The 15,062-nt window shown below is 43.2% G+C and overlaps 1 protein-coding gene across 3 annotated transcripts in view; it reads left to right on the top strand.

Moving 5' to 3' along the window:
- Window positions 1–978: 978 nt before the first annotated feature.
- The window catches only part of kcnc3a (potassium voltage-gated channel, Shaw-related subfamily, member 3a), a 90,950-nt gene continuing 76,866 nt past the window's right edge, over window positions 979–15,062 (top strand). For all 3 annotated transcript variants that reach the window (XR_015128732.1, XR_015128731.1, XM_086288188.1), the window contains exon 1: window positions 979–1,896. Coding sequence is in view for 1 of the 3 variants with exons in the window: in XM_086288188.1 (XP_086144314.1) it covers window positions 1,354–1,896 (543 nt within the window). In the remaining 2 variants the exon portion in view is untranslated. The remainder of the gene's footprint in view (window positions 1,897–15,062) is intronic.

The following is a 15,062-nucleotide window of genomic DNA, read 5'->3' as shown; positions in this document are numbered from 1 at the left end:
TAAGCTCTGTGATGGATTGGTGATCTACCCCAATACTGAAACCTGAAACGAGGAACAGAAGGCTCCGTTTTATATGCAGTCTATGGATATTCATGCATCACACCAAAGAAAGAAACTGCTAACATGTGAATATTCAGAATGTGCAAAGTTCTAAACATTACAAACCTTTGCTGAAACCCACGTGGGTGATTAAACTGACACGAACAAGTGACTGGTACAAATTTAATTAGGTTACTTCACAAACAAAGGAGACAAAAGCAGCCTGAATTCATATCATCTTGTTCCACTCTTCATGTGTGACTTGGCAGGGACAATACTGAATTAAATCCACTGAGAATAATTATTTCAAAGTGGGAAAGAATGGCATCGATCCTAACTGGGTTATATTCCAACACGTTTTCATTTACTGTACATGAATACATACTTTTACTGTAAATGGATGCAGAAAACATATAACCTACTGCATAGAAATGCAACAGATTTTCAGGTATGGAAGAGGCTGATGCTCAGATTTTCCTGGCTGAGAATTCCAAATAAGGAAAACCCCAAAACAAGAGAAACACACAAGTTTTTTTTTTAAAAAATATATGGTTTGTGATCCGTCAGCCAGAGTGAGGTTTACCCCCTCCTCTCAAAGTCAGAACTGTAAATTAGAGAGAAAACAAGAGCCATGCAACAATAATTCAGTGCCACTAATGTTACTGAGTGCATTCTCCTGCAGCCAGTTTTAAGGATGTGGTAGAAAGTTGGACACCAGGAAAGCGAAACCTACTAAATAAATGAAATTCCTGAATAAGGTTTGTTTCAGCAGGCATAGAGATGCTAATGTCTAGATGCGCATCAGTATTTCAGCATTTCCAGAAGGAAAAAAAAAGCAGCAAATGATCACGTGCATGCTCTCGCTCTCTACTGCTTAGTTCAACACATCTGATTTCTCTGCACAAGTACGGGCTGCAGAGACCCACGGGATGAGAATAAGAGCAAATGTATTCATGTTCGGGTATTCATGTGGAGGTCGCGATTTCAACATCGTCAAAGGATTTGAATCACACGAACTCAGTAAATCAATCGCGCGGGCAGGCAGTCAATCAGCGGGGAAACCTATTGATTCATAAAATCCGCATCCCACACATTCTCTCTTTCGTACATATACACGCGCCTGCAGATCCCCCCTCTCTCTCTTAGAGAGGCAGAGAGGCTGACTCCTCCTTCCTTTCCTTCTCTCACTTGTGTCTCCTTGTTGGCGGTACAGTATAACACAAGCATACAGATCGGGGACCGACGGTGGATGGGGAAAGGCAGTAGCCGCAGCAGCAGCAGTCGGACGTACCGACCGAAGGATGCTCCAGCACCATGACTTGCTCGGCGTCAGATAGCGAGAAGATCGTCATCAACTGCGGTGGAATTCGACACGAGACCTACCGGAGCACCCTAAAGACGTTGCCGGGGACGCGTTTGTCTTGGCTGACAGAGCCCGACGCCTACAGCAACTTCGACTACGATCCCAAGTCCGACGAGTTCTTCTTTGACCGCCACCCGGCCACCTTCGCCTTCATCCTCAACTACTACCGTACCGGCAAGCTCCACTGCCCCAACGATGTCTGCGGGCCGCTCTTCGAGGAAGAGCTTGCCTTCTGGGGCATCGATGAGACGGACGTGGAGGCGTGCTGCTGGATGAATTACCGACAGCACCGTGATGCAGAAGAAGCCCTGGACAGCTTTGAGACCCCCGAACCGGATCCACCCGAGGACGACCCTGCACTCACCGGCGGAGCGGATGGCGACCTGAAACGTCTGTGCATGCAGGAGGACGGCCGCAGGGCGACACGGTGGGAGGTGTGGCAGCCCTGGATGTGGGCACTGTTTGAGGATCCCTACTCCTCCAAATATGCCCGGGTGAGTGGCAAGTGTAACGTTCAATCTGTGTTCCCTTTTTTCTCGTGCGCGCTCTGCAACTCATGCGTTTGGCACTGTTTTGGCCACTGCGCATTGTTGCGCGTAAATGTTCTCCGGATACTGTTGGAGGATGAAAGGACGTTCAGTTCTCTGCGGGTTAAAAAAAAGCCACAGTGGTGTACGTTTGATCTTTCTCATGAATCATTTTGCAGGAGGATTGTGGCTCCTGCTGATGGCATTTTTTTCAGTGCGCATCAGCCCATCCATCTCACAAATGTTTCACAAGTGTGCATCCATCCTGAATGTCTATCGTACACCAGACATTTATTTATTTATTTATTAACCTTTATTTAACCAGGAAGATCCCATTGAGATTAAAAACCTCTTTTTCAAGGGAGACCTGGCCAAGATAGGCAGCAGCAGATGTCTCACAGTTACAGAAATTACTCAAACACAGGCAGCAACAACACACATGCAACAATAAGTGAAAGAATACAAATAAAATAAAAATAAAATTCAATAAAATTCAAATAAAATAAAAAGTCAGTTAAAATGACAATCAATCTAATTGAAACAGTTGCATGTTATGGACTTGGCCTCAAGGATTCGTAGTTTAGATTTAAAATCACTTAATGAAATGAATTCAGACATGTTTTTTCCATATCTATTTCTTGTCAATCCATACTTTGTGAAAATTATTCAACAGTCTAGAGGTCACCTCTATGAGTAAAGTGATCAAAATGTAATAAAGGAACGTCAGCTGTGCATCCTCACACTTCATCCTAGAGGTTTGTCTCAGTACATGTGTACATGTAGTTTACATAGACTTTAGTTAGGTACTGCTCTTGCTCCAATGTTGTTCACAACTGCTTTGTCTGTTTCTAAATGTTGTTGCCTCCCAGGAACTCACTTCAAAATGATTCAACTGTTCTGTCCTGACTATAATGAGTCAGAAGATCAGCTTTGTAGCTTATTTATACTATATAACACCAATGACCTACAACAGTAATCTCAGCATGCTGTGTATATGTAGGAGTTTTATCACAATCAGAAGTCAAAGGCCCTAGAAAATAGGAAAGTATGCCCTTACAATCAAGCAAGAACCGAGCTGTCTTTTAATAGAAAGATAAATATCAGAATGCAAAAATAGAATAGAATAGAATAGAATAGAATAGAATAGCCCTTTTTGGTCATTGTACATGTACAACAAAACCAGCGGTGCCAGAATAAAATGTACACAGCAGACAGCAGGAATAAATAACAAACATGAGAAGTATTTACAATGAAGAGGGACATACACAAAAAGACGAGAAAGGCACACATTTAGAACAACATAGCTGTAAAGTGCTTGAAGAAGTCCGGAGAAAGGACTTGGTCTAAATAGAGTCCATGTGTGAGTAGCCTGAGTGATGAAGGTTTCTGAGACCATGGCTCAGGTGAGGTGGGTGGGCAGGGGTGGGCTGTGGGGGGATAGTGCTTGTTAACAGTCTGAATGGTCCAGGGGAAGAGGCTGTTAGTGAGCTTGGTGGTGTGGGACCCGATTGGCCTGAGCTGCTGACCTGCTGGTCAAACAGGTGGTAGGGGGAGTGCAATGGGTCACCTGGGATGGCCCTGGGCCCTGAAGCAGCAGGATGTGGCGATGGCCTCGGGGGGTGGCAGAGGACAGCCAATGAGTCTTTTTGGGCAGTTCCTGTTCCAAGTTGCGGCTGGGAGTAAGTGGAAGGAGAAGAGAGGAAAGAGGAGCGCAAAGAGCCCACTAACAACAAATGGCCTTCTAACCTGAACTTGCAGCTGGTGTTTGTGTGGACACAGAGTCCACGGGGCTCCACGAGAGAACAGGAGCTCACCTTCATTTTCAGTTTTCACTATTCTTGAATTAAATTCCATCTAAACTGCCTCCTGTTGAATCTGGTGCAGTTCTTAGATCCAGTGATTGGAAAAAGTGATTTGTTTGACAGTACAGCATCACAACATCATGGTGACAAGAACTGGCTTTGATATGTAACGAGCTTCTTGGTTGCATGAGAATATTTTGTGGAAGGTGAGACTATGTTAAACCTTTTCGCTGGCACCAAAGCAGTTTGAAGATGTTTATGTGCAGCTGGTCTGCAGTCTGCTTTTCAACACAGAGGAGAAACTGTACTAGCTCAGGACTAGATTAGGTCACATGTTAATTGGAAGGTTAAGCGTGTGATCCCTGGCTGCTCCAGTCGGCATGCCAAAGTATTCTTGGGCAAGATACTGAAGCCCAGTCTGCTCTGTGGTGTATTTATCAGAGGCAGAAAGCACTTACATGTAGACAGTGTTTGGGTAAATGATGCGTTTTGTACAGAGTGGTGACTAGAAGGATGCTGAATAAGAACCAGGCTATTTACCATAAAGTGGGCTTTACTATCTAGAGTATGGTATTTTAAATATGCTGCTTTTTTACCCACTTTAAGTTTACTGAAAGTTCTGCTGATTAGAGAAAACTATAAGATGTCAGCAAAGCTATCTGATGGAATTCTCTTGGTTTTTATAGTGTCAATGCAACAACAGTCATTTCGAGGAGAGCTGCGTTGTGATGATTGATACTCTGAACTTTTAGTAGAATTAAGGCAAATCAGCTTCTGACAAATGCTGCAATGCACCAGTGCACAAACCAAAGTGGGTGAGATTTAATTTGTAAAAACCACAGGTGTTGTTTTTGTGAAAAACTCAAGTAAACTTGTTAGATTACTACAGTAAATAAATAATTTTCAGATGTTATTTTCTCAAGCTGAAGACAAGGCTGCTGGATTAATTTAATCAAACTGTAACCAAGCTGTGGCCCAGCACCTCATCCACATGTGAAACAGCAATCAGACGTCAACAGTGATATAGGTGAACATTTCTATCAGCATGTCTGCTGTATCGGTCAAAGAGGATCTCACTCAGTTTATGCAAGTGTTGCAGTTCAGAGAGGCTTGTTCCAACCCAGTGTCCTCACAAAATACAGTCAAATAGAATGATGCTGCAACTTTCAGTGTAAGTGCAGGACACAGAATGCCCTTTATGCAGAAAAGCAGGCAGTCTGGCTGTAGATGGTCCTCGTGTCTATACAGGGGACCCCAGTTTGTGCAGACAAAAACCTCATACGAACCAAGATCTTTTCTTAACCATAGTGTTGCGTCCATATGTAGATATCACAGGAATGAGGACCTGTGGAAGCATGAAGTACCATAAAAATGGACAGGTCTGCAATGTAAATGGCAGCAAACGAGTGACTGAATAATGAGGGGTGATAGTACAAAAAAAGACAAGCTGATGTCATGGTTGAGGGGGTTAGGACAGCATCAGTGTGACAGTGGAAGTGACTTTGAAAGTGTTGCAGTCAATAGTTTTGGTGCCAGCACTGGGACAAAAAGGTTGGGTTGAAAGGTAGATGGTCAGCGCAGCAGCAACACTCAGGTAAGCTAAAGTCCAGCTTCTGTTAGCCGATTAGCTTGTTTCAGGATGAAGGTTTAAATGTTTTTTCACAAAGATATTTGACAAAGAAAAGCAGGACGGCATGAGTTGTTGTCCTGTGGCGTCTGTCCTTAAGTATGTGTATTATATTTGCAAAGGTGCCAGGTTTGCCCATTTCTGTCTGTCTTCTGCTTCACAATCTACATGGTCCATCTCCGATCTCGTTCTCTCGTGTCATCGCACCGACAGCTCACTGTGGTTTATTACTGTGCTACATAATCAGAGATGAGTGCTATATTGCTTATTATTGCTATTCAGTCCCTTCTCACCAACCCTCCACCCAATATGCTCTCACTCCCCCACCTCGTTCAACCCCCCACCCCCAGCTCTCTGCTTGTGCTATAGCGTAAGACTGCAGTCCCCATAGTAGCTGACTGTGCTGTAGTCTGCTGCAGAGTAGGAGAGAGAGAGAGAGGCACAAACAGGGGGAGGGAATTACAGAATGTGAGGTGTTTTTGGTTGAGGGTGAATTCAGCAGCAGAATAAAAAGAAGCAAAAGAGAATGGAGCCACTGCAATCCCCCCCCCCCCCCTATTTCTTTCATTCTTTACTTTTTTCTTCCCCCAATCTCTCAACAAGACAAGCAAATGCACACACGAGCTTCACTTTCACACACTTGCTAGGCTGCTACACACAGAGTTCATTGTAGCAGTGTGTCATTTTGGTCCTAGTACTTATAGCTCTTTCCTACTGTATTTAAGCCCCAAAGCACTTTCTATTATGAGGCTCATTCAGCTTATTCACACACATCACACAAGCACTTTTTTCTGTCCCTAAGTGCTTTTGTCTAACATTCACACTCGGATAAATGCTTCAGTGGTTCAGTATTCTGTTTCATGGATAGATCCAGACCGCAGGAGCCGGGGATCAAACCACCAACCTTCCGACAATCTCCTGAGCCACAGCTGCTCGTTTTGTTCTTCCATGTTATTGTTATGTCAGCGGAAAGGAAAAAATAGTCTCTTTATGATGTCGTTCCATTTACAGTTAACACTGAAGATCTTCAATAAAAAGTAATTAGTAATAGATTTTATTAACCTCCTATTTAAAAGTGAACAAACTTGACACTCTGATCTGTCCCTCCATACTCTGCCACCCACTGGTCATTTAATGTTACTACAGATGTATGACGTGTCATTTAACCCTGTCATGCATGAATTCTGATGACCTCAATCAGTATTTTTTTTTCATCTTTTCATGACTGAAGATGAATAAAAATTCTTTAGAAAAAAAGCTGAATGTTTTTGGAAGTAGTTTGTAGTTTGTTTTTAGTTTGAGCTATTTTAGGGGGATATCTGTGTGCAGGTGACTATTACTGTGCAGAATTATTAGGCAACTTAACAAAAAACAAATATATACCCATTTCAATGATTTATTTTTACCAGTGACACCAATATAACATCTCCACATTCACAAATATACATTTCTGACATTCAAAAACAAAACAAAAACAAATCAGCGACCAATATAGCCACCTTTCTTTGCAAGGACACTCAAAAGCCTGCCATCCATGGATTCTGTCAGTGTTTTGATCTGTTCACCATCAACATTGCGTGCAGCAGCAACCACAGCCTCCCAGACACTGTTCAGAGAGGTGTACTGTTTTCCCTCCTTGTAAATCTCACATTTGATGATGGACCACAGGTTCTCAATGGGGTTCAGATCAGGTGAACAAGGAGGCCATGTCATTAGTTTTTCTTCTTTTATACCCTTTCTTGCAGCCACGCTGTGGAGTACTTGGACGCGTGTGATGGAGCATTGTCCTGCATGAGAATCATGTTTTTCTTGAAGGATGCAGACTTCTTCCTGTACCACTGCTTGAAGAAGGTGTCTTCCAGAAACTGGCAGTAGGACTGGGAGTTGAGCTTGACTCCATCCTCAACCCGAAAAGGCCCCACAAGCTCATCTTTGATGATACCAGCCCAAACCAGTACTCCACCTCCACCTTGCTGGCGTCTGAGTGGGACTGGAGCTCTCTGCCCTTTACCAATCCAGCCACGGGCCCATCCATCTGGCCCATCAAGACTCACTCTCATTTCATCAGTCCATAAAACCTTAAAAAAACCAGTCTTGAGATATTTCTTGGCCCAGTCTTGACGTTTCAGCTTGTGTGTCTTGTTCAGTGGTGGTCGTCTTTCAGCCTTTCTTACCTTGGCCATGTCTCTGAGTATTGCACACCTTGTGCTTTTGGGCACTCCAGTGATGTTGCAGCTCTGAAATATGGCCAAACTGGTGGCAAGTGGCATCTTGGCAGCTGCACGCTTGACTTTTCTCAGTTCATGGGCAGTTATTTGGCGCCTTGGTTTTTCCACACGCTTCTTGCGACCCTGTTGACTATTTTGAATGAAACGCTTGATTGTTCGATGATCACGCTTCAGAAGCTTTGCAATTTTGAGACTGCTGCATCCCTCTGCAAGATATCTCACTATTTTTGACTTTTCTGAGCCTGTCAAGTCCTTCTTTTGACCCATTTTGCCAAAGGAAAGGAAGTTGCCTAATAATTATGCACACCTGATATAGGGTGTTGATGTCATTAGACCACACCCCTTCTCATTACAGAGATGCACATCACCTAATATGCTTAATTGGTAGTAGGCTTTCGAGCCTATACAGCTTGGAGTAAGACAACATGCATGAAGAGGATGATGTGGACAAAATACTCATTTGCCTAATAATTCTGCACTCCCTGTACATTTTGGTGTATTTCAGGGGACCTTGTTTGATAGTATTCATTTTCTAATTCCTTTATTTTTGTCTCTAACTCTTTTGCCTTTTGGAAAGTCAATCTTGCTTTAGAGGTAGTGATGCTAATTATTTGGCCCTCAATAAAAGCCTTAAAACCTTCCATCTTATGGTTGCAGAAGTTTCTGTTTTATTCATTTCAAAATAGAGGCTAATTTGTTCATCCAGAAGCGAGACCAAACCAGGGTCCGCCGACCATTTTTGTTTGCAACGCCTAATTCTAGCATCTTTCACAAGCTTTGCGTCCTGATATACCAATGAGTTGGGAGCATGATCTGAGATTAGGATCGCCTCAAAGGAGCATTCCTTGATTTTATGTCTCAACTCTGCAGATATCAAAAAGAAGTCAATTCTTGAATTCTTTTCTTCCCTCCAGATATCTATTAAGTTTAATTTCTTCATAAAGTGCCGTATAGTTACTCTACTACGGGTGTGAGACTCTTCGGTTCCCGAGCTCCTATCTTTCACCGGATCTAGTACACAGTTAAAATCACCTGCCACCACACATTTACCAGGAAAAGAGGACAACATGAGGAATAAGTTTTGAAAAAAGATAGGGTCGTCTGTATTAGGTGCATAGATGTTCGCCAAGATAATTTATTCATTTAGTAAGTTCCCTTGAATGACAAGGTAACGTCCAAATTTGTCTTTGGTGACTTTACCTGGAGTGGTATGGATTCGTGCACCAAAATGGTGACCCCTCTCGCTTGAGAGTTAAACGATGCAGACAAGACCTTGCCTCTCCACCTCCTCTTAATTTTCAAGTCCTCGTTATGCATCAGATGTGTTTCCTGAAGAAACACAATGTTAGACTGCAAAAATTTTATTTTGTTCATGACTTGTTTAACTTTCTTCAGATTTCGTAACCCTCTGCAGTTCCATGATGTGATTTAGATTTTTATCTCACTAGACATTTCTTGTAGATTGTGCAGTTATATTCCCCAAACAAGTGAAAATATATGTCAAAAAAATAACAAAAAGAAAAAGACGGAAAGCTAACATAAATACTATTAGTAACATCAGAAACTGCCCGAATACCCTCACCGTCACTCATATCCAGGCCTTCCCCAGATGTTTAAAGCTTTCAGGTAGCAATTAACAGTCCCACCCAAGGATGACACCGTATAGCTGAACTAGTAGAACCGAACTATCCAACTGTTAACTATAACATTAACCATACCCTCCTGTGCCACCAAGGTTAGATATTACATTCTTATCTATTCATAAACACCCCTCTTTGCCATAAGTGAAATCCAATTTCACATTTCAAATCAGATTTCTAAGCAAAACTAATCAGAAGTGGTCTGCTGGTTTGATTGAGCCCCACTTACTTGAAGTTGACCAATTTACATTTGTTGCAGAAATACGTTCGGCCTATTAATCTTTTTTTATTTGATTTATTTATTTATTTTAAATTAGAAGACAGATATGGGTATCTTAAGAGGGTTAATCCTGCACTGAGCCCCTGATAGAAAATGCATTGTAATATGCGCTATTAGACACAAGCATACATTTAACGTTATAGTTTGATCTGCCCGAGCCGGCTCGGCTCGATCCTGCTCCTCTTCTTCTCAGGTCAGATGTTACCTTCTGCTTTGTAAACTTAGACCGTATCCTAACCATCAGTCCGATCCCTCTTTTGACTTGATCCGTTTGATGAAGCCCTCCGCCTCAACATGGTTGTTAAAGATGAGGGACCGTTCCTTATATGTCACTATCAGCCGGGCCGGGGGAATGATGCCATAGCGGAGCCCCATTGTGCGGAGTTGGCGCCTCGCCTCGTCGAACTCCTTCTGTTTCTTGTGGACACCTGCCGCCACGTCCTGGTAAAACCTCACCGTCTTGTTCTTGTATCGTACTTCTGTTTTAGTCTTAGCTGCTCTCATCAACAATTCTTTATCTTTGAAGCTGAGAAATTTCATTATCAGCGTACGGGGTGCAGGATTGTTGTGGGTTCTCGGCCCAGCTCCAGCGTTAGTTATGTACGCCCCAGCATCAACTCCAGTGCATCCGGCAGCCAACTCTCCAGAAAGGCACAGGCGTCCTCGCCCTCTGCTCCCTCCGGTAGGTTGACCATCCTCAAATTGGAGCGCCTTGATCTTGTCTCCAGGTCCAGCAGTTTGTCCTCCAAATCTTTATTTTTATTTTCTAGGACTAGTACTTTTGTCTGGAGGGAGGCGACGTTATCCTCAATTGTCAAAATCCTAGTTTCTGCTTCTGTGACGCGCTCTACACAGTCAGTAATGTCTTTCCTCGCACTCTCAATAGCGGACCTATGCCGTCAAACCTGGAGGAAAACTCTGTTTTCATGTTGTTGATAGCGGTCAGGATGATGGCCAATGTGGGGCAGGACTCTCCTGCCGCCATATCCTTGCTTCTGTCCGGCGCATTAACCTTTGGAGTCCCGCTAGCGTTAGCCTCGCCGGAGTCCATGGCCTCACTGCTAGCTGATGAATCCTTGCTAGGCCTCGACTTCGTAAAGTCTGACAATTAAGCTTGGAGAGTTTTGTTCCGCCCTTGACTGACTTTCTTCTGTGACACCGGCATAACCCTAAGTTTATTTGTTGAAATAGCGGTGATTCACCTACTCAAGTACAATATATTAGCAGGATTTTGCCAACAGGGTAGCAGAGCAGGTTAACGCATGTCCGCTCAGCTCGCCGCCATACTGGAAGTCCCATTTGAAATCATTTGGTAAAAAAAGTATGGTAGCCAAAATACTTTCATGAATGTTTGACATATGACATGACACTTTTCTAAGTTAGTTTATAAATAAGCATAAATAAACAGAAAAGTTTACTAAAACCAAATACTTGAAATGCCAACGTAGAACAGTAAAAATATCACCTGAAGTGAAAAAGTACTGAAAAGGTGTAATGCTTTGATGAACGAAGAAGGATAAAGTAGAAGTTCTACCATTTAAATTGGCTTACATATAAGAAGAAAAAAGAATACTGATCATCATTAGTTTACATCATTCTCAGTGTTAAAAATGTTGACTTCTTCAAATGAACATGATCTGTGAGATGGGTGGTCAGTGGATGGAAACTGGCCCAGTCGATTCTCCTAGTAACAATAACTGAGCCAGTTTTATTCACAGGTGAGCTCCATGTGGAGTACAACAGTTAATGCCTACAGGGTCTCAGTACATCTGCAGAAAAACAGTGACAACCAGGTGATGATACTTAATCACAAGCACATGCTTCAGCATTTTTCCAGTTCTCATTTTTCCCTTTTCTGTCATTGCAGTGTCTTTCATCTTTTTATAAACCACCCATGTCTCTCTTTCTACATGTCTCCCTGGAGGTTTGCTGTGGTAAAGGCAATATATCCTGCAGGGTCCCTCTCCCCCCTCGGTGCTTTTCAGGATAATGCTGTGAAAGAGACTTTTTTTTTGTCTGTGCCACCTATCTGTGAGGGAGAGAGAGAGAGAGGGAGGGGGACCAAACTATATTTCATGTCACGTCAAGAAACAAAACATTTAACCACAGAGGGATCTCCGCTGTGATCTTGCCTCGTAGGGAGTTAATAAAACAGCCAATGAACAAACACACAGACACACACATGCAAAAATAGCTAACTGAGCATGGGAACGGTGAGCCCATAGGCTCATTTAATACAGTACATCCATACATGCAGCAGATTCCTGCAGAATGATCTGTTGTGACGTGTTGTGCATGGTGTGTGTGTGTGTGAACTGCAGTATCTAACATCTACTGTGGATGAGTTCCTTTCACCTTCAGTCCGAGACAGACAAACTAACACACACAAATCTACCTGTATACACACACAGCCTCACACATGCACACAGAACACAGCACACACACGAGACAAGCACAACTGCCAGCTTTGAGGTACACTTGTAAGCTTAACATATGGTTGTGATTTTCAGTAATGATATAGAATTCCTAAGGCACGCTCGTCACTGTGACACGTGAGCATACGTGACATACGAGTACTCTGTGACTTGAATGTTTAAATGTACATGGGAGAGATAAATATCTTAAACCATATCTTCTTCATTGTGTCTTTCCTCAACTCAACCATCACCATGACAGTCATCCTTTCCTCACTGTTTAAATGGTTGTGTTTACATTCTTGAGAGAAGATGGAACTTCAGAAAAACCCAAAGGTTCTCAGACTGTATTCTCCATCTCTGTCTGAAGACAACAAAAAAGGCTTTTTGTGCAAACTGTGTGAGTAAGTATATGCAAACACATAGTGGGGAATACAGTTTTCCGGCAGGGCTTTATATTGTTGAAGCATTATCAAACCATCAATATAATTTTTCTGTTGGAGGACAAAGACATGTATGATTATATTTCTGTAGTTTTTGAACATCTAATTCTGTCTTGTTTACTGTTTGCTGCTTTATATGTAATTCAAAACAAATGTTGCTCTTGTGTGTACACAAGCTATGTTCTTACAGTCCTATTACCAATAACAGCACCCTATAATCTGCATACATGTACATAGTAAGGTACAGACACAGCTCATAGACACTTATATTTGTCATGTGTTCAATGCTCTGTAGAATAATGGACTTGCCAACATCAGCACCATTAGCTTGACCTCTTCCCAGCTTGACGCTGTCACCTGCTACTGCCCCTTTCTGTGATACTGTACACTGTCACCCATCTCTTCAGAGGAGCCAGTGGTCAGCTGACTCAATCCGACAATCAGCCACCCAGCAGTAGATGAGCTAGTGAACAGCTGCTCAATCAGTGACTGGACCAGTCTTGGGTTGTTAGCTTTTGTGGTGTATTCTGCTCGTGTTAACTAAGCTTGGTGTTTTCTTTGAGGAACTAGTGAATGTTACTCCCCTCAACCCCTTGCCCTTATTCTTGGGGACGTAACAAAATTATTGCAAATTTATTAAAACTAGAAAAATAAAAAATATAGCATTTACAAATGTATTCACAGCCTTTGCCATAACACTCAAAAGGTTTCCACTGATCTGTTCGATGTTTCTATATCATGTTTTGAGTTTACCTGTGATAAATGCAGTTGATTGGACATACCTGTCCAATATATAAGGTTCTATAGCTTACTCTCTATGTCAGAGCACAAACCAAGACATAAAGTTCAAGGAATTGTCTGTAGACCTCCAAGACAGGATTGTATCAAAGCACAGCTCTGAGGAAGGGTACAGAATAATTTCTACAGTTTTGAAAGTCCCAATGAGCACAATGTCCTCCATCATCTGTAAGTGGAAGAAGTTTGAAACCACCAGGACCTAAAGCTGGCTGCCAGGCCAATATGAGCAACCGCTTGTGACCAAGAACCTGACAGTCACTCTGACAGAGCTCCAGTGTTGTTCTATAATAATGATGGATTGGATTTATATAGCGCTTTTCAAGGCACCCAAAGCGCTTTACAATGCCACTATTCATTCACTCTTGCATTCACACACTGGTGGAGGCAGCTACAGTTGTAGCCACAGCTGCCCTGGGGCAGACTGACAGAAGCGAGGCTGCCATATCGCGCCATCGGCCCCTCTGGCCAACACCAGTAGGCGGTAGGGTAAAGTGTCTTGCCCAAGGACACAACAACCAGGACAGAGAGACCGGGGATCGAACCGGCGACCTTCCGGTTACAGATGCACTTCTCAACCCCATGACTCACGGTCGCCTATGAAGGCAGGAGAACCTTTTCTGCAGCACTCCACCAGCCAGGACTGCATGGTAAAGTAGCAAGATGGACACCACTCCTCAATAAGCTGATGTTTGCAAAAGATGCCTGAAGAACTCTCAGATTAGGGACAAAATTCTCTGGTCACCAAATGAACTCAAAGATTGAACTCTTTGGCCTGAATCTCAAGCATCATGGCTGGTGGAAACAGGCACTCCCCATCACCCGGCCAATACCATAACTTAAGTGAAGCATGGTGGTAGCAGAATAATGATGTGGTGATGTGTTTAAGCAGTAGGAACTAGGAGACTAGTCAGATGAATGCAGCAATGTACAGAGTATCCTGGATATCTCTGTACATTGCTGGAGCACTCTGTCCAGAGCACTCTGGATCTGGCAATAACCATCTCCGGAGTGATCTGGACTTCAGACTGGGGGTAAAGTTTGTCTTCCAACTAGACAACAATCCTAAGCACACAGCCAAAAATAAGAAAGAAATTTATTTGAAACCACTTTGTGAATGTTCTTCAGTAGAGCCCAGACTTGAACCATATTGAACATCTCTGGAGAGATCTGAAAATGGCTTTCCACCATAGCTCCTCATTCAACCTTGAGCTTGAGAGGTTCTGCAAAGAAGAATGTAAAAAGTTGTAATTGCTGTCAAAGGTGCTTCAACATTCGCCCTGAGTTCCTGAAGGCTCTTGATGTTGTAGGGCTGTCTTGGTTGACACGCCTCTACAATGTTGCGTGGAGATCCGGGGAGGTACTGGATTAGCAGACCGGAGTGGTGGTTCCCATCTTTAACAAGGGGGAACGAGAGGGTGTGTTTCACTCTTCAGTCTCCCTGTGAAAGTCTCTGCCAGGGTGCTGAAAAGGACAGCCCATCTGTTAGTTGAACCTCGGAGGACCAATGTGTTTTTTGTCCTGGTCGTGGAACACTGGACCAGCTCTTTATCCTCTCGAGGATACTTGAGGATGCATGGGAGTTTGCCCAACCAGTCTAGATGTGCTTTGTGGACTTTGAGAAGGTATCTGACCATGTCCCTTGGAGTGTCCTTTGGGAGGTGTTTTGGGAGTATGGGGTGTCTGGCCAATTGCTACAGGCTATTCGATCCCTAAACAAGCATTGCAAGAGCTTGGTCCACATAGCCAGCAGCATGTCGGACTCATTTCCAGTGGGTTATGGACACTGCCAAGGCTGCCCTTTGTCAACGATTCTGTTCGTAATTTTTATGGACATAATTTCTAGGTGTAGACAAGTGGCAAAAATCTTTCACTTCGGTGGCCTCAGAATCTCATCTCTGCTT

This window comes from Aulonocara sp. 'chitande type north' Nkhata Bay, linkage group LG4, assembly GCF_057382095.1.
Source record: "Aulonocara sp. 'chitande type north' Nkhata Bay isolate Kocher_YH1m ecotype deep benthic linkage group LG4, A_spYH_male_GT1.1, whole genome shotgun sequence".
Taxonomy (NCBI): domain Eukaryota; kingdom Metazoa; phylum Chordata; class Actinopteri; order Cichliformes; family Cichlidae; genus Aulonocara; species Aulonocara sp. 'chitande type north' Nkhata Bay.
Note: the sequence above shows the minus strand (reverse complement) of the source record. Positions and strands in the feature narration are given on the sequence as shown.